This window comes from Callionymus lyra, chromosome 8 (genome assembly GCF_982586985.1).
Source record: "Callionymus lyra chromosome 8, fCalLyr1.hap1.1, whole genome shotgun sequence".
Taxonomy (NCBI): domain Eukaryota; kingdom Metazoa; phylum Chordata; class Actinopteri; order Syngnathiformes; family Callionymidae; genus Callionymus; species Callionymus lyra.
Window position 1 is genome coordinate 15,999,936 of NC_141825.1, and position 24,207 is coordinate 16,024,142.

Here is a 24,207-nt window from a genome sequence, read left to right on the forward strand (position 1 = left end):
ACAATAAATATCCAAAAGATTTATGGATCTAGGTGGTAATCCGAAACTAGCAAAGTAGCTCTCTCGCCACTACAGAGTACGACAAATCCTTCAAAAGATTTATGAATCCAGATTGTGATAGGAACCTTGTGCTTTAGCTCTCTCCACTGCAGAGTATAACAAATCCTTCAAAATATTTATAGATCCAGATGTTAATCCGAAACTAGCGCTACAGTTCTCCCGCCACTACAGAGCATAACAAATCCTTCAAAAATATTATAGATCCATAAAGTAATCTGAAACCCAAGGTTAGCCCTCTCTTAAACAGTATGGAAAATCCTTTAAAAGATCCAGATTGTAATCTGAAATACCACAATATTTATATCTGTCCCTTGTCAACATTTACTACATGTATTTAAAAAAAAGACAACTTTTCGAGATTTGACAAAGAATTTGACAAAAAAAAAAGATTTTGGTTAAACTAAAATAAATGTACACCTGTTGGAAAAGCTTATGCTCTGCGTTTTTAGTTCCAAATGCAGAATAGAGTCAAGAGTTTAAACAATAAAATGCATATAATTGAAGACAAAGGACATAAAGGGTAATACATTGTGCTCTTTCCTTTATTTTGCAATCCTTTGGTTCCCTCAGCAAAGCCATGTGAGCGACAGAGGTCCCTAAAAGGGGCAAATGAAGTGTGTGATACATTTAAGGGGAGGAGGAACCGAACTTTCAAAAGAAGACGAGGTTAAAAAAAAAAAAAAATGGCAATAGAACCATGATGTCACCGGCGGCCAATAGGAAGCGCTGTGACTGTTTAAGACCCGTCAGCTGTTCTGGTCCGTCCACACAGACACACACTGGATTCTACAAGCACAGCTGTATTAGTACATTCACCTTTGGCACGCCGCTACCGACCTCTGACCTAACGGAGGACCATATCCAAACTCACGTCCCCGAGAAATCACCCATGAGGTCGTTTTCGCCGCCGTTGATGCCGTGGCCGATTTTGTCTGTGAACTCGGGTCACCGTGCTAAATAAGGAAGAGATTAGATTGGCGGCCCTGCACTCTATCACCTCCGGGGCTCTGTATCCTGACTGTTCTCCCTGTGTCGGTGTGAATGGCAAATCTGCGTCATGGCAAAATCTGATTACCAGCGAAACTAAGGAACCCTGTTTGCGCTTAGACTGTGAGCGAAACCTGCCGACGGTGACGTAACCCCCCCACCAGTTTGTTAAGAGACTTGTAAACAGTGACGTTTCTTACACTCCACTGCACAGCCTTTGAGGCCAACGCCATATTTGGTGCTGTTGTTTCCCCGACGGCTAATATGGACGAGCTATTACACGTCCCCAGTTTACCGCCACATAATACTCTTTTATTCCAGTTGTTTTTCATGTTTACTTTCTTACTCACACGACCTGAGTAGAAGCACATGTACCTTTTTTTCTTATTGAACCTACAGAGGAAAAGCTTGGCTCCTTGCTGCGCTAATGCTAGTTAGCTATTATTTCGGTTCAGGTAATCTTGACGGAACAAAAATCTAGATTTTCCCTTGATTTGAAACACAAAATAACTTCCTTATGTAAGAAACGTTTAAACTAAATTGCGTCACGACAGCCAATTCAAGTTAAATGATAATGAAATGGTAGTTACACACTTGCGCGATGATAGCTTAAGCGCTAGCAGCGATAGCATTAGCAAGTGCATAGTAAAAAAGTATGACAAGGATGGAGCACACGTAACCATTTTGTTCTCGGGTACATGTATTCAATTTCATTTAATTGAAATTTCATGTTAAGTTAAAATTAAACTGTTAAGAGGGAATTTTGACCCACCCATTACTTGATTTTGTTAGCTTTACTTTTTTTCCGTTTAAAAAATTCAACTAAAATAAATGATTAGTTGATTTTCATAATCTCTAATCTTCAGTTATCCCCAGAAATATTTCAAAGTGTGCTGAAAAACTTTTTTTTTCTGTAAGTTTCAAGAACATAAATGTGTATTAATTTATATACTGTATGTGTACACATTAATTTTATATATATATATATATCAAATTCTAAAATGGTATGTTTTTAATTTAAATGCTTAATTTATTTATATATTAATACCTGAATTATTATTATTCGTCCAAACAATTTATATTAGGAACTTAAATAGATAAAACCCAGACGACAGATTTGTGTCGACTGGCTCCAGCGAGTTAGCCGACATGAAGTCCTGAAGAGATGAGCTAGCTTAGCCCTGGTATTTGGCCACATGTGCCAGCGAATAATCACTGTCGTCTGCTACATCAGGAATCTGTCATCCGTCTGAGATCCGGGCTTTGATGACATTCTATCATGCGAACGACTTCCAGTCGGCGAGTCGGCTCCACACATGACTCGCTGCGCACACAGACACCAGTGCTTAGACGAGTGAAGTGTCACCAAATTTCCGGCTTTGCAGTCGCCTCTCGCTCCGTCCTGTAATTGACAAATGGCTGCTTTAGTGTTTGCAGAGCACACAGTTGCACCCTCTAACCAATCCTGGGGTGATGCATTGTTAAGTGTCTCCGTCGTTTGTGCGAGCAAATAAAATATATGTGATGTCACGTCAGGTGGTCACGACACTGGCGATGACTAGGATGTTGTTTTTTTCCTCTTATCCATTAGTCATATTTACTCTACTCGTAAAAAAGGACAGACAACAAAGTCAATGTAAGATTGACTTACGACTGAAGTATGCTTTGCTAGCTTGACTCGCCGGCTTTAGGTGTCTCCGTCACCGTTTGTCCCGCATCCAGACGGGAGGATTGACATGAGATGGGGAGAAGACAGCCGGGATTTCAGGGCATGACATGACTCTACCTAATCCCAAACCGTCCCCCAGATGGCTGAAGAGGCGGCCAACGCCGGGGTTGCCAGGAAACACTCTGTATTTAATGAAGCTGATTTGACAGGTATTTATATAAGCCACTTTAAGCAAGAGGAAACACCTCCGAATCTGTGAGAAAACACACGTCGCTCGAGTTCTCTCCGACATTCCTCCTCTAATGCTCCACTTCTGCTGACTCGGGGAGAAAGACTGACATGATGTCAGCAAAATTATTATCCAGCTGGAGGAAAACACAACATTTTTCTCAGACTGGGGTTCATGAGCTCTGGATTGTTTCGACTGCTCTGTTTAAAAGTGTTGCTCTGTTGTCCGTCCAAAACTGATGTAGAAAATCACACTGTGTTTATGATCCGTTTGCTAGTGACTCACTATGCAGGTGATGGATTGAACACGTGCTTTAAATCACAAGTTGTCGTGTGTCCTGTGTTTGATCAGTTATAATTAAACGGTTTTATGGTTCTTCAATAGAATTTCCCTACATATATTTTTGAAACACCTTTTATTTAAAATTTCAAATCATCAAAACTTATTAAGTAGAAAGTTTCTTATTATTCGGCTAATAGTTTCTTAGAATGGAGTGCAATTTTGGTGGTGTTTTTGGCCTAATAAACATTTAGGTTGCTGGTTTAAATCCATCTTTAATCAACTCCGATTAGGAAGATTGGATTATTTCCTAGTTTAGTTTGTGTCTAATTCCTTTTCTCACCAAAAAAAAAAGATAATGATTAATATGTTTTCAAATTAGAAGGGTGTCTTTTGCCCCAGGAAGCTGGGAATATATCCAGAATGAAGGGTTAATTATCGGTCCTTGAAACGACGATTAAAATGTTGTTATTTTTTAAGAAAATCTATTGTGATTAGATTTTGTCTGTGTTATTTTTCTGTCAGTATTATTTTAGGGCAAAGTTTGGAGATGACCTCAGGTGCAGAGGATTGTTTATTGAAAATTACTGTTTACAATATGACTATTCCCAGTTACATCTTAAATGTCTGAATGAAAAATAGAAGTTTAGTCAGAGAAAATAAAAACCTAAAGTCTGATACTGCCGTTTATGCCAGAACCGATAAACTAAATTAATTTTGCAAAACATCTTTGACCATTTAGATATGAAGTAAGTACTGAAAATAGAGGGTTTGAGGGTAAAAGTTTCATGCTATTATTGATTCCGCAGATATTTATAGAAGTATTTTGTTCTCCGTTAAGCGCTCAGTTGATGTGCTTTAACTGAATTAACTCTCTCAACACACACTTAAAACCAGTTATAATTTGTGGGAATAAACGTCACCGGAATGTTTTTTAATCCTCCTTGCGGCGAATCTTTTTTTCCTCTTTTTTCCCACCGTTTTCCTCGCGTCTTGTGAAATAGTTAACAGACTTCCTCTGCCCCCCTATTGGGGGCGATTAAAGACAAAAGTGCTCTCAGATGTACGGAAACTTTTACCTGTGTCCTGTCAGGGACGCAGTCAACAACAACAACAAGTACAGCAGCTGCAAAGTGGAGCGAAGCCTGCGGGGAGAAGGAAGGGGCGTGAGTGAGTGCGTGTTGTTGTGACTGAAACGAGTGAGGGGGAAATGCCACGCATGCCTGAACACACAGACCAGCACATAGTTGTGTGAAAAACACATTGCTGGTTCTTTGGTGGAGAAAAGACCCAGTCACAGGAATGGATTTTGAACGCACCTTTGTGCACACGGGAGAATAGCCCGCGGGCCTTTTGCCGAGCACGGGTCTGATCATTTTGTGTAGCGCCGGGATTGATCGCTGTGTCAGAGAGAGAAGGAGAATAAACTCATCTGTAGATCACATTCCGCCCTCTTAAGAGTCCATGAGAGCCGCAGAGAGACGTCTCCGGAATCTCTGACGTGGTTTTGAGTGGAGGAAGCATCCTCTCTGGCCGCCTGTGCTGATGTGGTTTTAAACAAGTGTCTGGAGCGATCCACTCGGGGGCTCCCGGGGAGGATCGGGTTCCCCGGATGAGGATGTGGCCTGATGGAACAGTGAGAGTCGGGGTAGGGGGGGGGCAATTTCTGCAAATTCTGGTCTGCCGATGGGCCCCGCCGTCTCCTACCGTACCCCGACTCGGCTACATCACCGTCTGCGCTGGTAACCCGAGCCTGCCTCGCTTCCGAGCGGAGGCTGCTCATCCCGTCTCCGCAACCGGATTACAGTCGAGTAGATGGAGATGATGAGCAGATAAATTCGATCACTCCGAGATGTTGATTTTTTTTTTTACAAATTGAGAAGCGACCCTTGAAGAAGAGCAGCTTGGTAGTGGTTTCTGCAGATAGATTCAAACTTGCCTGGATTATATAACGTGACGGAAGAAAAAACTACTAAAAAGCATCTGTTGGCCACGTCTGGCCAGGGTTGCATTGTAGTGGGTGTAGCTGAGAAAATGGTCTCTGCACCACCACATGGACTTAAAAGAACTGGCCCGTTTTGGTCGCGGCAGTCATCGAGCTTGCATTTTCCTACTGAGCTTCTTAGGTTCTCCAACCAAAGCCCCTCACGTTCATGCATCACCCTCTTTCAGTTCCTTCACACATCGGTTCAACTCCATGAACATGAGGTTCAGGGTGCATGTTATTCACAATCAATTGTATTAATTCGGCCCGTGATAGAGGTTTTAAATTATAACGCGGTGTCGCTTGAGGCGGGCGATGTCATCAGACCGACTTGTTAATCTTTAAAACAAATACCAAACCTTTCATTCAGTTCTGAATCAGTTGATCCCAAAATTCATGTTTAAAAAAACTATTTTAATGTCTTCGAACTGCGGCCAAAATAATAAGTGAATCAGGGCAGTGTGTCTTGTGTTACAAGAGGGGAAATGATTTGTTGTCGTGTTCCGGCAAAAGAACGATATGGTCATGGATAACAATGACTGTTTGATTATTTGACAACTATAATCATGAGAAACGGTCTGTTGTTTCATCCGTTGTGAGGACAGTATGTTTTTGATAATACCAGACCAGCACGTGTAGTATCTTATCTCATCACCCTAGTTCGGCATTCATTTTTGTTTGATAGTGAAACCGGTTTATTATTTATGTTAGGCATGTGTATTGGCTGGAATCTGGCGATACAGTAAGTATCACGATACAGGTGTGAGATACGATATAAAGCGACATATTATGATACTGTAGAAACAACAATTAAGTAGTTTAGCTTTAAAAGCTGCTGTTCGATTGTATCCTCTTGTACTCAGTCATCGCCGGATCTTGCTGGATTTCATTGCTCTTTTTAGCTTGGGAGGAGATCATGGTCGTTGCCATCTAGTGGTCGAAAGTATAATTGCAACACTTGGAATGAACAAACGCTGTGAATCGCTATTCAAGTAAAATTCATACTCAAAGTATGATCTAAAAAAAAATATACCAGGCCTGCGAAAAAATAATCTAGTGATATTCAAGTATATAGATATTTTCTTACACACATAGTTTATACTACAGTATTTATCAACGCCTGAGGTGGTTTGATTTGTTCTGAAATATGTACTTTTGCCCAAACCCTCCATCATATGGTGACTATAGAACCAAAGAACCATCATGGTTAGCTTTATTTAAAATGTATTATCATGAAAAACTGCACAAATGTATCTTCTTTTTCTGTGCGCCGTGTTGTATTTATATTTTATTTCCAATGTTTTTTAAGTCAGAATGGAGGCATCTGTAGCGGGGTTAACTGAAGCTGCTCACGCACCATGTGAGTCAGGACCGTTACAGTCTTGCTGGTCCTTTCATGATCCCTGCGTGCTCAGGTTTTTCCCTTAACCTATGGTTTCCCTGAATCCATGGAAAAGCCATGCTTAATCGCCATGGCAACCGCTCTCCCCCCCCTCCCATCGCCTGCTCAAGAGAGGACTTGTTTACCATCTCTGCCTCAACCTCAATAACATGTCAGTCATCGGGATTAGGACCGCCTCCGTCTGCCTCCCATTGGCTCGCTGCCGGCGGCTCCCCGCTCAGCCCTCCCCCTCCCTGCCTCCCCCCTCCTCCCCCACGAGCCCTGCTGTGAATAATGAATGATTTCCCAACTGTCTGTCACGCTTCCCACTTATCATCAGTGACACAGGAGAAATATCTTTTGCTTTGATATGCTATGAAAAATGTAATTTCATGTCAGATCTGAGTTTACTCAGCCTCCTGTCATGTCCTCGCCGACGCGCTCGGGTGACTGCCAAGAATTTTTATCCATCAGATTTAGGACGTTTCTTATAACTTACCCCGAGTGTGTTAATTTGAGATGTAAACACCGTAGTAGGCACTGCGTGCTCTCTTTTCGGCAAACAAGACGCGACTCGTCCTCTTGTTTTTTTCCGAAAGACGAAAGCGTTTGATTGCAGCTCTGCAGCCACCGCACACCTACACAGACACAAAAACACTCGCCGCAGATGACGCATGTCTGGAGGCCTTTCTTATCTGCTGGCTGTTTTAGAATATGCACATGGAGAGGAAAGACACAGACCCTGAACTCATTGTGGCGTGCACTATTTTTGCTCTCCTCTCATCTTCATGTTGTTGTTTTGAACACGCTGTGTTTTTTCAAATCAAAAATATGTGTACGACTAAGACTTGTTTGTGAAGGAAATTCAGATTTAATAGTACATTTTTCTTTCCAGGGTCATAGTTAGCTAACTGCATTGCCTAAACTAGCAAATCTTTGTTTACACTTTGCTTCATTTAGAGTTATTTAAAAACAAATAATAAAAATTGGCACTTTAAGTAAGCAAGTAAGTAAGTAATGTTTTTTTCTAGAGCGCCTTTCTAGACCAGGGTCCCATAGCGCTCTAACTATCAAAAACAATACACAGTAAGTTGTTATTAAAAAGATACAGGATCTGTCAGAAAGATGGATAATCTAAAATAACAGTTTCCTTCCTCTCTAACGCTTCCTTTTTTTTTCGTTGAATCTTCACACCTTCAATTCATTTGGTCTCTTTGTCAAACTTTAAAATATATACAATTCTTTAAATCACAGGTGCCAACAGATAAATAATAATATACCATCAGGTCTCCTTGAGTTTGTGTCAGTGCAAGAAGCTAGCACTGTCATTGTTAAAAATCATGCATTCAAACACTGTTAATAAAAGCAACAGTCCCGGTTATTTAAATGTGGCTTGTACATAAGAAAAGTGTGGACGCCCGATTTAACCAGTGGTTCTCGACTGGCCTGACTCTGGGACTCGCCATCGCCCCCTAAATTACATTAAAAACATGTTTAAATAGAAATAAAAAGTGAAATTCCTCGCGTATAATTAATATAACGGATATATTATAGTAAAATTGACAAGCACTCATTCTTCTGCTGTTCCGTCCAGCTCATATACTACACCTCCTCCTCCCCCAGAACTGCAAATAACCATATCATAGGCAAACATCATGGTCGAAGGAACATCTTGTCAAAATATGTCCAAAATAGTTTCAGTCCTGTTCAACTAATTTGAAGTTTATGTTGAGTCATTCAAATGTTGCCGTTGGTATAACTGCTAGTAAATAAAATTCTTTGACGCCAACGATGACTTAATTTGAAACCACCTTAACTCACCTTTTTTTTTTAAGCACCAGCCATGTTTCAAATATTGATGAAGCTTATACTGCGGCTTCTCTTCGTGAATCTTCGGAATTTTTCTGTGTTTCTTCTCCTCCTCTGAAGGCCCGAACATTCTCCACATTCTTTTTGTCGTCCGGTGACTGGATGTTACCTTCGGAAGGAGGAGAAGAAAAAAATAACAAACACTTGTCTGTCTTCCGGCGTCCCCCCTCTGTGTGCTGCTGTAGTGATGCACCATCTGTTCCAGAGGAAACTCCTCTCTGCTGACTTGTCTAGTTGACTATTGATGAATTGGACCTGCAGTGCTCGGGTGGGCAGCGGGGGGGCGGCCGGTGCCCGACCATGGCGTCCGACTGCTCAGGAAGGAGACGGAGGGAAGGGCGGGTTGTTGTTGTTGTTTTTGTTATGAGCGACATTATGAACTAGTCCGTTGACCTGTTAACCTTCTTTATTTTTCACGTTTTGACATCAGAAAGATAACGTCTTCTCTCATGAGCCCCCCACGGTTTGGTCGTCCCTCATCGTCAAACGTCTGAACCCACAACATACACTGTAGCGCAGGAGAAGAGGGCAGTCGCGCGGAAAGCAGCGACTCCTCGCTAAAAATAGACGGTTGTAGCCTTGATAGTCACACGGCGAAACCAGGTCGACTTATATGGGTTTAAGACGGCAACTGTTCTTCTGTTTGTGTTCTTCTGGTGGATGCTATGTTTGGAATCTTTCTTGATTGAAGAGTCAGTCAGGGTGGGGGGGTGGAGGTGAAGATGTTAATGGGTGTTTGTGGAGGCTGCCCCCTTTTGGTTGGATTCCAAAAAGTGTACAGGTTGTTTTTTGAAAAGTGGATTTATTTTGGGGTTTTATTTGGATCTATGTTGGGGACTTTATTTTAGAAATTAACTGACATAACGGAGAATTAAGCTAATTAAAATAACAGATAGAATTTAGGAATTTTGATGAGATTTTTAGAGATGAAGTTACGGGAATGTAAACATTCGTGTAAATAAACACAGGTCATTTTTTTTAATTTTCCTTTTTTCTTTTTATTCAATAGTTAAAACAAGACTTCAATATATGAAAGTTTGTTCTTTTTCATCTGTAGTATGAGATTTGTATTTTTTACACTAGCAACAGAAGTCGTTTTAAAAAAAAATGTATCTTCTAAAAACAAAAGTAATGACAATCCCAAAACAAAAGCAATGTTGTATCTGCACTGGCAGAGTGTGGAAGTGCAGCTAGTATTTGATCCCCTCGTCCCCCCCCACACACACACACTACTCCTCTTGAAGAGAAACTACGATTAGCACCGTGGGAATGTCTTTGCATGGCAGCGTTGTCTCAGTTCACTTTCACATTATTAGACGATACAGATGTTTCTGCGAAGCGACATGAAATATTCATCTAAAGATTAGCTCGGCAGCGGGATTCATTTTCCTGACTGAGTCACCGAAGCTTAACCACTTTTGACTAACAAGCGGATAAACAACTCGACTCCACTGATATTCACATCGCGAGTGATGGCTTCCCACGAGGCGACTGATTTTTAAACATAGACAAGCCGGCGTGTGTTTAGAAGACAACAATACACACATTTAGGATCAAATATGTGTGTGTTTTCCGTCTCGGCTTCTGTGGTACACGCGGCAGTTGCTAGGGAACAGCTACAGCTAACACTTATTTTGTTTAGCTTCATATTCCCAGTTCGGGAGCTCCGTTGGAATGCAGAGTAAATATTCAGCTCAACAAATGGTAACCTAATGCTTCCCACGTGAGGGTTAAGCTATAATGGTCGAGGTTTCGCAGAGCAACGAGTCCAGATCTTCCTGACTTGGTGAGTTTAATGATAAGATTTAAAGGATAACATCATGGATATAAGCAAATTTCTTTTGGGTGTCGTCTCGGAAAGAGACGATGAGCTCAGACATCCACTGGAGACTTGGATGAGAGCCACAGCCTTTTCTCATAAAGCATACCATTAGGGGCGGTTGAGGAGGTTTGGTAAGGGGGCCACTGTCTAAACAAATGTTGTTGTTTTTTTAACAAATAAACAAGAGCCATATCATTCTACAAACCGTCTTCCTTGAATGAAAATATCTTACATTAAATGCCCCATAAAATTACTTTCATGAAATAGAAAAGTTTATGAATTGGAAAAGTACGATCATTATATCAAATAATAAAAGGTGCTTGGATCCACTAAATAATTTCCTTGGGCTAATGGTGGAATTACAATATATAAAAGTGTAATTCTTTTTGTAGAATGCATTCGTACACATTTATTTTTTCATCTGGTTCTTATTTACATCCATGTTATTTACTTTGCTTATTGAACCTGGACTGACTATTAAAAAAGTATTATACTGTAAATAATGCTTAACTTAATTCAATGTATATTGAGCATCGCGTTTGTCTGATACTCAAAAAGAATAGCATTTGCTAATAGTTTATTTGATTAGCAAAATCTTAATAATTACACTTTAATGTAACTTTCAAGAACTATCTACAAACTTCAGTGTGAAGAAAATACATGTTAGTATTGCGAGAAGAAAAAGAAGTATTCAGATTGAATAAAACAGGATTTAGACACTTGTCTCGGGAGTACTAAGTGCTGCAGATGATAACACTAGAAATCTCACCAGACCTCGTGACCTGCACTCCCACGAGCACTTGTTTGACACTCCAATGTTCAGACTCACTTGTCATGAAGGACCCGAGACTCCCACTCTGGCGTCTTTATTATCGACGTCTTATCTGTCGGACATTTTTCTCAAGGACACCTGATCCCTTGTCTTCCCGTAGCACAGTTTTCAAACAGAGATTCCTTCAGAAAGCTGAAAACACCTTGTCACCACATCCAGACGCTCCAGGTGCTTCTTCAATGGAGTGGATTCTTCCAAAACGAGGACACCCCCCCTAAAATGTCTCAGGTTCAGCCAGGGACAGTGATACCATTTTCCTGAAGGGATATTTCACTATTTATTTGTTTTTCCGAAGGGAATCTTGTTGTGTTACGTACGCAACATCCTCATAAGGAATATACCTGTGAGCTTAAGGATCTCCAGGCATCGACATTCTCTCATGTCTCGTGGATTTCCCCTGCAAACGTCGAGAAGCCTCTATTATTCATGTTGCTCAAGATTAATTCGAAACACGCGCACACAATGCCTACAATATTTCCCCAAAATCCTGGAACAATGGATGATATTTTTTTAGGTCTCAGAAGGGGTTTTTTGGACTGCACGTTATCAGGAAAGCACGCAAACGTCTGTTGAATTAAACCACATGCTATTGATTTTTTCTATTGTCGGGAGCGTACAATCCTATCAGCGATGACGATTGGCACGTCTGTCACGTTAAGTTAGATATCAGACAAAGTGTTTTTGTCCGTCTTAACGGCATTGAGTTCAATCGAACGACCAACTTAAAGCCTTCTTTTTTCTTCCGTCCTACAGTGTGTCCGGACAACTGCAAGCTGGCCTGCACAGACCGTGGCGAATGCTGCCACCCTCAGTGTCTTGGCAGCTGCTACGAACTCAACAATGACATGGCCTGCTCCGCCTGCCTCCACTACTACCACGACGGGCGCTGCGTGCAGGATTGTCCGGCGGGCACGTACAAGTTTGAAGGCTGGCGATGCATCACCATGGAGGTCTGCTCTAAAGTCCACGGCGATGCCGTACCTGGTAATGTCCAGTTCGTCATCCACGCCGGAGAGTGCATGCCAGACTGTCCATCCGGATTCACCAGGAATGAAACTAACAGGTAAATGTACTTTTTTTTTTTTTAAGTGAATCATCATGCCTGTCAACCATCTTAAGGTTCGCCGTTCAACGGTGTAGGTGTATAAATGAATTGATCTATGATGTAGAGCCTAATGTCGATTTTCAACTATAACCTACTTGATCTGGCTTCACTTTACTCCGTTGTGTTGTGTTTCCACCGGCCCTGCTGCCTTCCAGCTTTGGGAAAGCTGTCGTACTATTTTGCCGCAAACACGTCATTTTGTACACAACACAATGAAAAAGAGCTAAACACCCTTTCATTACGGGTTGCTCTGTCCAACGCTTGTGTTCATTGGCTACGAGACACAACATTTCTTGAACCCTACACCTCTTTTTAAAAAAGAAAGGTGGGTTTGTTTTTGTTTGAGTTGCGCCGATGACTCTTTAGTGACGTCACTCTGTTTGGTCTCAAGGAGGAGTTTTTTGGATGTTATCAGGAAAGCAAGCAAACGTCGGTGGAATTAAACTGCATGCTATTGATTTTTTTTCTATTGTCAGGAGCGTACAATCATATCAGTGATGACGATTGGCACGTCTGTCACGTTAAGTTGAGTCAGTCCCGTCACTCTGTAGAAAAGGAAATTGAAAATGGTAATAATTATGGTTCAGATGGAACCTGAGATGACTGCTTGCTTTTTTTCTTGTATCCACATTAGATAAAGGGCTGCAATTCTGCCCTTGTTACCACCATGTAGACTTTTTACTCACTTTTGACCGAGCTCGAGCACATTGACCAACTTTGTTAAATGTGACTTCAGAGCTGACAGGAAGTCATTCTGTTGCCAATGACTTGGGTACTAGTACTAAGTACAAGTACAAGTAGCCCAACCAGTGTCGCAAAATCATGTTTTATGTAAATGCATCTTTCAGATCAAGTTTATTGGCCTTTCAAGAAGGTTATACAATAGTGTAAGACATCACGAGTGTGACGTTTCTCCACCGCTATGTATTTCTCTTCATAGAAAATAATTTTGACAGTTTTGTTGAATGCATATTGTTGAAGAACATGTGCTGAAAGTCATTAACAATCATGGTGAACTGGAATAAAATGATGAATTATTGTATCATGAGATCGAGAATAAATCCTGAAGATTCTTTCCAGTTGTTCAATTTTTCATAAACTTCAGCAGACATGCTAGAATCAAGAGATATTTTATCTTAAATCTTTAACGATCAATATAAAAAAAATAAGAACCTCAGCTGTGTTAGCACTGTTTTCCCACCATTCAAAATTAAATTAAAAAATAATTTAACATCGCTGTTTTTCCCAGAAGATTACATTTTTGTGGCCTCATTATTGACTTGAGACATTGAAAGATCGAGATATCCAACTGATTCTTCCTGTAGAAAAATAATTAAATATACTTTCATCATCTGTCCGTGACGCATGTGATTCATTATACATTCACGTAAGACATATTCATTTGCATTAAGTACCCTTGAGCCGCCCGGTCCGTTGACACTTTATTTACCTGAAGTAGTTATCAGAGGTGTAAATAAAGAGTTAGGGCGTTTAAACCCGTTAACGATTTGAGTTTGGACGAGACGCGGTCTTAAATGTGCTCAATACTCTGCTCTGTTTTCAACACTGGCTGCTGCTAGATTATATAGATTAATACTGAAAGCCTTTAAGACTTGGTGGAAATAACTTAACACTTTCTCCATTTGCGAGTTTTTTTTTTATTCCCCCTGGTTCCTCAGCTGAGGCTGTAAAATTGTCCTTGGGCAACTTTTTTCGTTGGAGTCTTGACTCATCAATCTGCCTGCGGACGTATATTTTCTTGATTTATGGCCGAGGTACATGACACAGCACTCAGACAAATGCATCCTGGATGTTCTCGATGATTTCAGGAAGGAGTAGGAAGTCACTATTCGATGATTGTGGCCGTGAAATTAGATTATGTAAACCGACTATTTCAGGAGAATTATTCAATTTAAAAGGAAGATCGCCAACTGACTAAAGGGAGACCGCATTCTTGTCTTACATTACTGATGTATTCCGTAGATAACTAAGGTGTGAACTATAAAGTGGAAATGTTCCCGTCCCAGACTCTCAGCAACCTGCTTATCTTCTTTACTCTCTGCTGTTTACAGGATGTTTTGCAGCGCATGCATCGGTTGGTGCGATAAGATCTGCAGACCCCCCGTCATCGACTCGGTGGATGCCGCTCAGTCCCTGAAGGACTGCACCGTCATCGAAGGCAATCTGAACATCAACATCCGGCAAGGAGGTGAGTGCACAGAGCTCCACGTGTGTTTGTCGGCGTCACGCCTCCGTCGAGTGAAAACAAACAAAAGCCCTTCTTTAGGTGTATTCGTCAGAACATTTTATGTACACTTGTTATTGATGTATAATTATTATTTATACCCACGGAGTTGATGCATCTGATGATTGGAGGTGCCTGGAAGTGCGAGAGGCATCGCGTAAATCACACAAACATAGTTATTAAGTTGTCGAAAATTGACAAGAGATTTTACAAATTGCTGAAAGTCGAAAGTGAATTTATAATTCCAATAAAAGGTTTATACCAGCTCAAACATTTCCCTTCTCATTAGCTGATACAAATATTTACAAGTCTTCTAAATCTTTCATTCATTTAATTCTTCTCATAATCGGTTTCACCTTCAGATATTTACATGTCTCCGGAATTAAACACATAGTCTATGAAGTCTTCGCTTGTTTACTTGCAGAAAATAAATTAACAATAGCATGCTTTTGCTAATGCGGGCATGTGGTTAAAACATTGCTGCTTACATTGCACATGAAAATAAAAGAAATCTAAATAAAAAGTCAGTTTTATTGATGGACATTTACGAGATAAAAATCTGTAGTTGTAGTTATTACATTAAGAAGGAGAGAGCAGGGGGTTAATGCCACGTAGCTAAGGTAAGCTAATGCTAACACCCCAGCTCGGGCTCTGAGGTCTGTGGATCAGAATCTACTGATGGTTCCAGGCACACGGTTCACGACCAGAGGAGAGAAATCTTTTCAGGCTGTTGCTCCTAAGCTTTGAAACGATCTTCCTCTTTCTTTGCGCTTGATGGATCTACTGACTCCTTTAAGAAACATCTTAAGACGTTTCTATTTGTTCAGGCTTTTCCTTGAATTTCTCGAACTCCTGTGTTGTTCTCAGTATTATCTTGATCTTTAAAGTATGTACTTTTTTGAGTATTGTTTTGATTGTTTAAGCGCTTTGTGACCCTGGTCTCGAAAAGCGCTATATAATAAATATTACTTACTTACTTACTTACTAACAACAGCTATGAGTGAAAGCCAAAAGAAAGTATGACATTGTGGTGAAGGTTAGTTCAAAGCTCAGATTTCACCGAGAATGTTTTTTTGTTTTTTTTAGCTTCTGTGTTCTACTTTTCTTGATTAAAAACGTCTATCAAGTGTTTGTGCAGACGGCGTGTGCGGTCTCTCCTCATAGTCTGGATGCAACATTTTTGACTCACGGATTGGGGCGTCTGTTCCACTTCTCTAATGTGTCACTTCTCTCACACGTCCTTCTCTTTGCTGTCTTCAGACAACATCGCCTCGGAGCTGGAGAGCTTTATGGGATTGATCCAGACGGTGACGGGCTATGTGAGGATACGACACTCCGTCACCCTCGGATCGCTGTCTTTCCTCAAGAGTCTGCGCAACATCTACGGAGAGGAGCTCTCGGACAAGTACGTTTAAATTTCTGCGACTAATAAATCTGCCGTTTTTAATAGTTCCACGGTTCCATGATATTAGAATATGCCCAGGTGACTTGTAAATAATTCAGCGTGTCAGGAGCAGAGCAATAAACCTGCTTGTAAACAAAGAAACAAATAAAAGTAAAAGTTGCATAATCTCGCAATAATAGCCATAATTTGAGCTCTTAAAGAGTCAGAAAAAACAAAGGCGGGTGTTTCTACACTGAGAATACAATTTGAATTTACACTCTAAAGGTTGTATTTTTACAACTTTTTATTTATTCGAGGTATTCTTACTTGTTATATTTAATCTATTTTGCAATAGATGTCTTGTGAACCAATTGTTGACCTTCCAGTTTCTTATACATTTGTAAGTTGATTCCAAGGTTTCTTTTAATTTAGCTAATTCAGTCAAATAGAAGGTTTATTAAGCTTTTTCTTTCCTCATGGTCAAACTATAGTTGTCTTTTTATCCTGAAAACTAACTGGATTTCATTCGATTAGGAAATGTTTCTTTATTTAGTTAGTCCTCAGCAAAAAAATAGTTTTCAAAGTATCTTCCTTTGCAACTCCCCCCTTTGTGTAACTGCATCCACATGTAAATAAAAAAATAATAAATACATTTATTAGATTGTTCTTATTGCACTAATTCCTTGAAAAAACTATATAAAGTATTTGTAGTGCTCAAACAATTTGGGGATCCCAAATTCTTACGATGACAGTTGCACCTGAAAATAGCTCTGTTTGGCAAAGTCAGGGGGGTCTTTAAACTGAATGTGGGGTTCCATCCTATACTGTGGCAGTAACGGATAAGAGCGAAAGTTTTTTTTGGGTGGCGGTCATGGGAAAGTCTGTCTTCCTTCTTTTTGTCGTTCCTGTCAGGATAAAGTTTCACCGAGAGTTTTTAGGATCGCAGACATTCCTTTTGCTCCCAAGGTTTTCCAGTCACTTGAGCCGCAGCGTCGCTGTAGCTATTGGCTGAAGGAGTGTTGTGTTACTGAGGTTGTGTCTTTTGTCACCTCTTTAGGATGTACGCCTTCTCTGCCATCAACAACCAGAACCTTCAGTCCCTGTGGGACTGGAGTCAGCACAACCTGACCATCCGACAAGGACGCCTCTTCTTCCGTCAGAACCCCAAACTCTGCATGTCCGAGATCCACAAAATGTGGGAGAAGACGGGCGTCACCGAAAAACCGGAAGAGGGCGACTTCCGCAACAACGGGGAGAGAGCGAACTGTGAGTGCTGCCGAGGATACACGAGTAGATGTCTCTGTGCGGTTTGAAGTCAACCTGATCTTCACCTCAACAGGTGAAAGACATGTCCTGAAATTCCGCTCCAACGTTACATCGAGCTACACCGTCAGACTGACGTGGGAGAGGTATCGACCGGAGGGCTATAAAGGACTGATCAGCTTCATCGTCTACTACAAAGAAGCGTGAGTGCTTCATTGTTGTTTATCTCAATATATATCATTCTAAAACAAATTTTTATTTATTGTCTCAGTAATGAAATAATAGTTCATCAGTTTTACCTGACTTAATTTCAGCTTTTGCTCATATTAATGAATTATTTAACAACAATAGTTGTATTTTTAATTATCTGAAAAGATTCTGAAAATAAATTACCATTTTGTGTTTTTATTTCATTTTATTAAGCATAATAAAACGCTTGTTTTGATTAATATTTAAGTACATTATTCCATTTGACTTTTTGTTAAACAGGAAAAAATATTTTAAAAATAAAATAAAGTTGAATATGTTTTCTATGTTAAATGTGTAATTTTATTAGCCGTTAAAACTGGATTTCTTTTATTTAACTGTTGCTTTCTCTACTATATAAATGTCAATAACATCGTCCATCCAAGAGCACACATTTTGGTTAATAGTGACTCTTTCGTTTAAAATGAGTGTCTTGAATAAAATATCATAAAAATGAAATTAAGCTTATGTATTAAAAATGTATTATTTAATCAGTGGCCTGTTCTCCATCCACTACAGCCCTTTCCAGAACATCACAGAGTTCGATGGCCAGGACGGTTGCGGCTCCAACAGTTGGCACATGGTGGACGTCGACTTGCCTGTGGATCCAAACATAGACCCCAAAGTCAGTCTTCAGCACCTCAAACCTTGGACCCAGTACGCCATCTTCGTGAAGGCCCTCACCCTGCAGGTGGAAGGCAAACACATAGCGGGCGCCAAGACCGACATGGTCTACATCCGAACCCGACCTTCACGTGAGTCCTGACTCCTTAACTGCCCTGGATTCCATCAAGTTGAAGTTTATTAAAGCCTGTATGGTTCTCTGCAGTGCCAACCATGCCCAAAGACCCTCGTTCCTATGCCAACTCGTCCACTAAATTGGTGGTGAAGTGGTCTCCGCCGGTTTTTCCCAATGGGAATCTCACCTACTACCTGGTCCGCTGGCAGCAGCAGGCTGAAGACCGAGAACTCTACCAGCACAACTACTGCTCCAAAGGTTAGTCCTGAGGCCTATAATCCTGTTTCACTTGTTCAAGTCCAGTTTATGAGTAATGTTTTTTTCAGGTGTTTAAAATCAGTAACACATTTGAACAATAACACATGTGCTTATCCAAATAAAGTATATTTTAAATGACAATGAATCCATTCATTCTTAATTGACCCAATAAAACTTTATTTTGTGCAGCATACAGTGTTAATAGTTTAATTTATCTTAAAACAGCCAACGTATGAATGAAGGTAGCTTTGTTTCTATAATATTCAATTAAAAAACGTTTTAAATAAAGGAAAATTTGGCTGAATAGAGTGAATCATTTAAACACAAAGATTAATTAAATTAAAAAAAAAAATGGTTAAAATTGTGTTGTCTTGGCCTTTTATATATATTTTTTTGTATTTTTAAACTGAGTGTTGTTGTATTGTTGTTAAAGTGCTTTGTGACCCTGGTCTGTGAAAGGTGCTTTACAATGAAAGCTTACTTACTTACTTTAAATGAAAATGTTGTTTTTTTTATTTAAACTTTTCTCACTTTTATTCTTTATTATAGCAACTGATTTTTTTGATTGAATTAACCTTTTTTTTTTTAAATTAAATTGTATTTTCATTTATTTCTAAAAATTGAAATATTTACATTTTTGAAAAGCAATACAAAAGTCTTTGTCTTTATTAACATTAACAAATGAGCTTGCACGCTTAAGAACAAAAAGAGAGTAAAAATCATACAGAATTAACATGTGCAATATTATATATATTTGATACTTATCTTATTTTATTCTTTTATTCTGTAGTGACATAAAAAATTGGAATGTTGCATTTACAACACAAGCAGTAAAAGTTTCTGAATTGTTGGTAATGATAACAGTATTTAAATCTTGAAACCAAATGACCATAAGTAAGAATTGTGAAGAAACGTATCACAAGAACCTGTACCTAAATTAAATTAAAATTAAAAAGACAATTCATGAATACCTCAGTTGAAATGTACTTTTTTCTTGCAAAACAGAGCTGAAGACACCGATCCGAATCCCAGCGACAGGGTTCAGCGACATGGATGACAGCACGAAGCCCACCAAGTCAGACCTGACGGCGGAGAAAGGTCCGTGCTGCCAATGTCCGAAGACGCCGGAGGAGAAGAACAGGGAGAAGGACGACCGCTTCTTCTTGAAAGTCTTTGAGAACTTCCTCCACAATGCCATCTTCCTCCCCAGGTAACTAGCCGTAACTCTCGTTCTCGAGTTGTTCCCGATGTGTGAGCTTTGAGAAAGGTTTCTCCGCTGAGAGGATGCTGGGTTTGGACCTTTTGTCAGTCGGCGCAGATGCGAGTACACGCTGGTTACTTTCCAAAAGGCCTGTTCAGTGCCCTTGTGGCTCCTCCGTCGCCACGGCAACTACGGGCATCAACGAGCGGCAATTTGCGGCGCACAAACAATCTCAGGAGGGTGAGGTGATTAAGAAAGTGAAGGGCGGTCCATTCAGAGGCGCCTCTGCCTTTGTCCTCTGTGGCAAAAACCAACAAGTGTGTTTTGTTTTCATCTCATTTACTCGTTACTGAGGTTTGTGTCGGAATTTTATAGACTCTCCATCGCTGTTAGCAAATGGAGGCTATCATGTGCACGTGGGGAGGTTGATTAAGTCAACACGGTTCTGTTAATCCAGTCTTAAACTCAAACAGGACTAGAGGAAAAAATCTTTTATCATTTTCTATTAGTGGGTAGATTACATTATAAATTTATATTCCTTACCTTTAGTTTTACTGGTATTCGACGTCTCTTTATTGTTGTTGTCGTCTATTATCTCTGTTCCTTATCATATCTTAATCTCTGGCATCTTTTTTTAGTTTACAATATCAACATTTACCCAAATCTACTTCGATCTTAAATCAACCATTATAACTCTGCAGGGCCTTGGGTGTGTGCAAAAGAATGCTCTTAATTTGGACAGTGTGTCTTTAAAAAAAATTGTATAACTTTTGTTATTTAAGAGCGAAGCTGTAACAATTTAATCACCATTGGTGTATCTAAACGTACCCGTCTTTATTGAGTGCTTCCTCTCATCATCTGAACCATCAAGCCGTCCAGAAGAATGACTAGAGAGCCAGTTATCAGCGGACACTGGGCTTTTTTATTGCCGTAATCGCCGCAGCTAAATATACACAAGGACGTCATCACAGACCCATTGACTGCGTCTTCAGTGTTTACTCGTATTTGTGTAGCCACTGTTGTGCTCCTAAGGCCGAGTTCCAACAATGTCCCCGTAGTCATGCCTACTGCTCTGGATTCCTGTTACGTAAAGGTGGATCTTTTTTAAGCAGACGAGGTCAGGACGCCGACAGAAGTTAGGTCATCCTTCAGTCAGCTGAGGTGCCGTCTCGCTGCGTCCTCAACCAATGAGACACACATTCTTAAACTCCCTCCTCCATATAGAGGCCTCTCTCATTATTTTATGTTTTTCACGTTTTATGTTTGCACCCGACGGATCCAAACTTGTGCCGATTGTGCAGCTCACACGGGTGATGTTTTCCCGACGGGTCGTCGGTGTTTAAATAGATTTGTGAGAGCTAAACTTTCGCACCACAGCAGTTGTAAGTGTCAGACAGGAATGTTGACACGTTTGTGTGACTGTGCTTTCCCACGGATCTTTCCTTGACTCGTAGATGTGAGTGTAGGTACATGTCTGCCCAAACACAGAAGTTACCACGCTCTACCTGCGTTCATACCCGGTCAGGAATGTTCAATGAATCAATCAGTTCCAGTCAGCTTGATGGTTTTTTGGGGACGTATGTTCAAGATGTTTGACAGATTTGCATCTATTTATGGATTTTCTTTGACGTATGTCAAAGTAAACACTTGTCTTTTGGCTGTGTATGTGTTGCTAGGCTGCAGGCCTAACACTCGTGCTATCGGCTTTCCCTCTCCTTATCCGTCAGTTGTGGTCGAGGAATGTTCCCGAGTCGGAGCGGTAAGCTCTTTGAGTCGGGTCTAGAAGTTGTCAAAATAGTTATATAAAGTGGAGCATGAACAAGAGATTACGTCGCACATGCGTAAGGACGTAACACGTGTATGTCATCGAATATCCTTAACATTCACCATCTCACCTTCTTCTTATTGTGTTTAGAACACAATAATTTAGTGTATTGATAAACTCAGAAGAGGTGAAATATTCAGGGAAAACAAATGTTTACAACACCAAAGCTATCATGAGAATGGACGAACCATACAAATCAAGAACCATGAAAGTATCTCTCCACTTTAAATGTGTATTAGCACAGTAGACCATCAATAAACCAACACAATCAGCTTTTTACTCCTCTTAAAGCAGGGAAAATGCATTAATGGAAATTGTACAATTTGTTCTCAACTCAACTCCACTTTATTTATAAAGCGCTTTAAAAACAAAACAGTCGTTACAAAGTGCTGTACAGTGACATAAAAGAAAGCATAGTTAAAACACACAAAGGTAAAAACAATATCAAATAGAACAATGCTGTGTTAAAAGCCAGGGGAAATAAAAGCATGTTTTAAGACGAGATTTAAAAATGGACAGTGAGGAGGACTCTCTGACACTCATGGGGAGGTCTAATGTAGGGATTGGCCTAACTAAACAGGAAGTGTAGTTAAATCACACACTTTTGCGCAAATGTCTGTCTCGGGTTTGTTGACAGGAAGTGGTCATAAATCAGGCTGCGGGTCAAGGTCTTCAGCATCCTTGTCTCGCCTCTTCATCTTCATATTTACCACATCCAATAATATCATAGGTCCTACTTTTTACCTGTTTTTATTATCCTGTTTTCCTCCATTATAACTCATTCGTCTCAATAGGTAATGGAGCCGTCTTGCTATTTTGAGATAAAGTTCTCTTTCAAAGCAAAGGCAAAAAGAATCCCTTTATGATATCCGCCTGTTCCACCCTGCTGCACTCTCTTCTTCACCTCCCTTGATCTCTGCATCGAAAAGTCTATAAATGCTTCCACTACTTCCAGTAAGGTTTGCTTTGAAGAGCCACAGATGGTCCCTCAGGGCCAACACTCACTTCCAAACTCTACCATTTTTTTTATCCACTTAGTCGCTTAAGATTTGCCATTTCCAGATATGTTCAGCCGGGAGAGTTTATATTAAACATGGAATCGTTGGAATACTCCAGTGGTCGCTGGCCAGGAAGTGTTGGAACCCCCACTTGAAGTCTTCAAAAATAACGAGGACTCTTCTCTGCTGTTGTCCCGTCTTCACACGTCTCTTCATTAAGTTAATGCGAGGGAGAAATCCTCTACGTGATGAGAGATGTTCAGTGATGTAACTACTGTTATACATCATTCTGATCCATCTTGGCTCATCTCTCAATGCAGCATCCAACTCTCGGAGGAGGAATGCGAAGCATCTGGAGGGACACGCTGACCCTGCCTGCTCCAATTAGATACTTGAGCTCTTTGTTAAATGCCTTCGGGTCCTTTTTAACCGCCGATTGTGATTTGTTTGTCAGACTTCCAGGACATCCTTTAATAACATTGCGTCGTTTATCATAGCGACGGCGCTTAATTCACTTTAGATAACTTTATTACTGTAATCTGATTGATTTGTCCCCCGGTGTTTTTCAGACCTCCCGACCGTCGCCGCAGGGATCTTTTCGGTATCGCTAACAACACGGTTCATGGAAACGCCAGCATCGGCCTGGGAGATAACAGCACGGACGGAATTCCTCCGGCTCGAGAGTATCCCTTCCACGAAGAAAAGAGCCCCACGGAGAATCTGGACATCCCCAACCTGCGGCCCTTCACCGTGTACCGCATCGACATTCATGCCTGCAACGAAGAGGTGGGACGCTGCAGCGCCTCGGCCTTCGTCTTCTCCAGGACGAGACCCGCAGGTGAGAAGAATTCACGACAGGTGCAAGGATTTGAGTGGAAGTTTTACCCTAGAAAGAGTGTCTAACTCGATCAACAAGGAGGTGACATTTTATTATTCAGTCCAAGTCGTGGTTCACACCAGATTTAAAATGAAATCAACCCTTTTGTAAATTCAAAAATGTACTTTTTCAGGGCAGATTAATTTTTGAATTTAGTTGAATTGTACCTGATGTTTATTTTGGTAAAGTTCTTGGAGGCCAGTTTGAAACAGAATTAGAAATTAAATCAGCAATTGTATTGTCATAACACTGGAATTTTTTGCAGTGGCATTACAGAAAATAAAAATGAAATAATACGAATGACTTAAAAGAAATTAATCAAATAAACTACAGTAAATTAAAATAAAATAACATACCTTACCATAAAATGTCAAATAAATGAATGACTAATTAATATAAAATAAAATGCATTTAATGAAACTATAATCATGATAGCAGTCATAAAGAATGAGTTCTTGAACCATGATGTTCTGGTTCGTATTGATCTCAAGTCTCCTGCCGGACTTTCCCAATACCATTCCTTTGTTTCTACGACTCCAGAAAAAGCAGACGATATTCCCGGAAAGGTCACCCACGAGCGAAGTGAAAAGGTGTTGGGGTCTGTGGATTTGCACTGGCAGGAACCAGAATCTCCCAACGGTCTAATCCTGATGTACGAGATTGAGCTGCGACTGGGAACCGAGGTGCGTTAATCGTCAGCTACCATGAGACTTTAAAAAAAAAATTAAAAATGTAACCGCTTGTTCCTTTTTCCAGCCCGAGGAACGCAAGTGTGTGTCGCGACAACACTACCGAGAACACAAAGGAGCGCAGCTGACCAATCTGGCTTCTGGGAACTACTCCGTACGAATCTGTGCCACCTCTCTTGCTGGGAACGGATCCTGGACCGAAGCCATGTACTTCTATGTACCTCCACCAAAATGTAATCCGCCAATAAAATGCAATTTACCTAAA

General features: G+C 40.5%; 1 protein-coding gene across 1 annotated transcript in view; it reads left to right on the forward strand.

The window, feature by feature from the left end:
• The window catches only part of LOC148073819 (insulin-like growth factor 1 receptor), an 83,337-nt gene that overhangs the window by 46,345 nt on the left and 12,785 nt on the right, over window positions 1-24,207 (forward strand). The window contains exons 3-13 of the mRNA XM_087797975.1: window positions 11,866-12,175; window positions 14,290-14,426; window positions 15,723-15,867; window positions 16,904-17,112; window positions 17,186-17,312; window positions 17,875-18,110; window positions 18,185-18,352; window positions 19,358-19,562; window positions 22,946-23,214; window positions 23,794-23,936; window positions 24,010-24,175. Coding sequence (XP_087654101.1) covers window positions 11,866-12,175; window positions 14,290-14,426; window positions 15,723-15,867; window positions 16,904-17,112; window positions 17,186-17,312; window positions 17,875-18,110; window positions 18,185-18,352; window positions 19,358-19,562; window positions 22,946-23,214; window positions 23,794-23,936; window positions 24,010-24,175 — 2,115 coding nt within the window. The remainder of the gene's footprint in view (window positions 1-11,865; window positions 12,176-14,289; window positions 14,427-15,722; window positions 15,868-16,903; window positions 17,113-17,185; window positions 17,313-17,874; window positions 18,111-18,184; window positions 18,353-19,357; window positions 19,563-22,945; window positions 23,215-23,793; window positions 23,937-24,009; window positions 24,176-24,207) is intronic.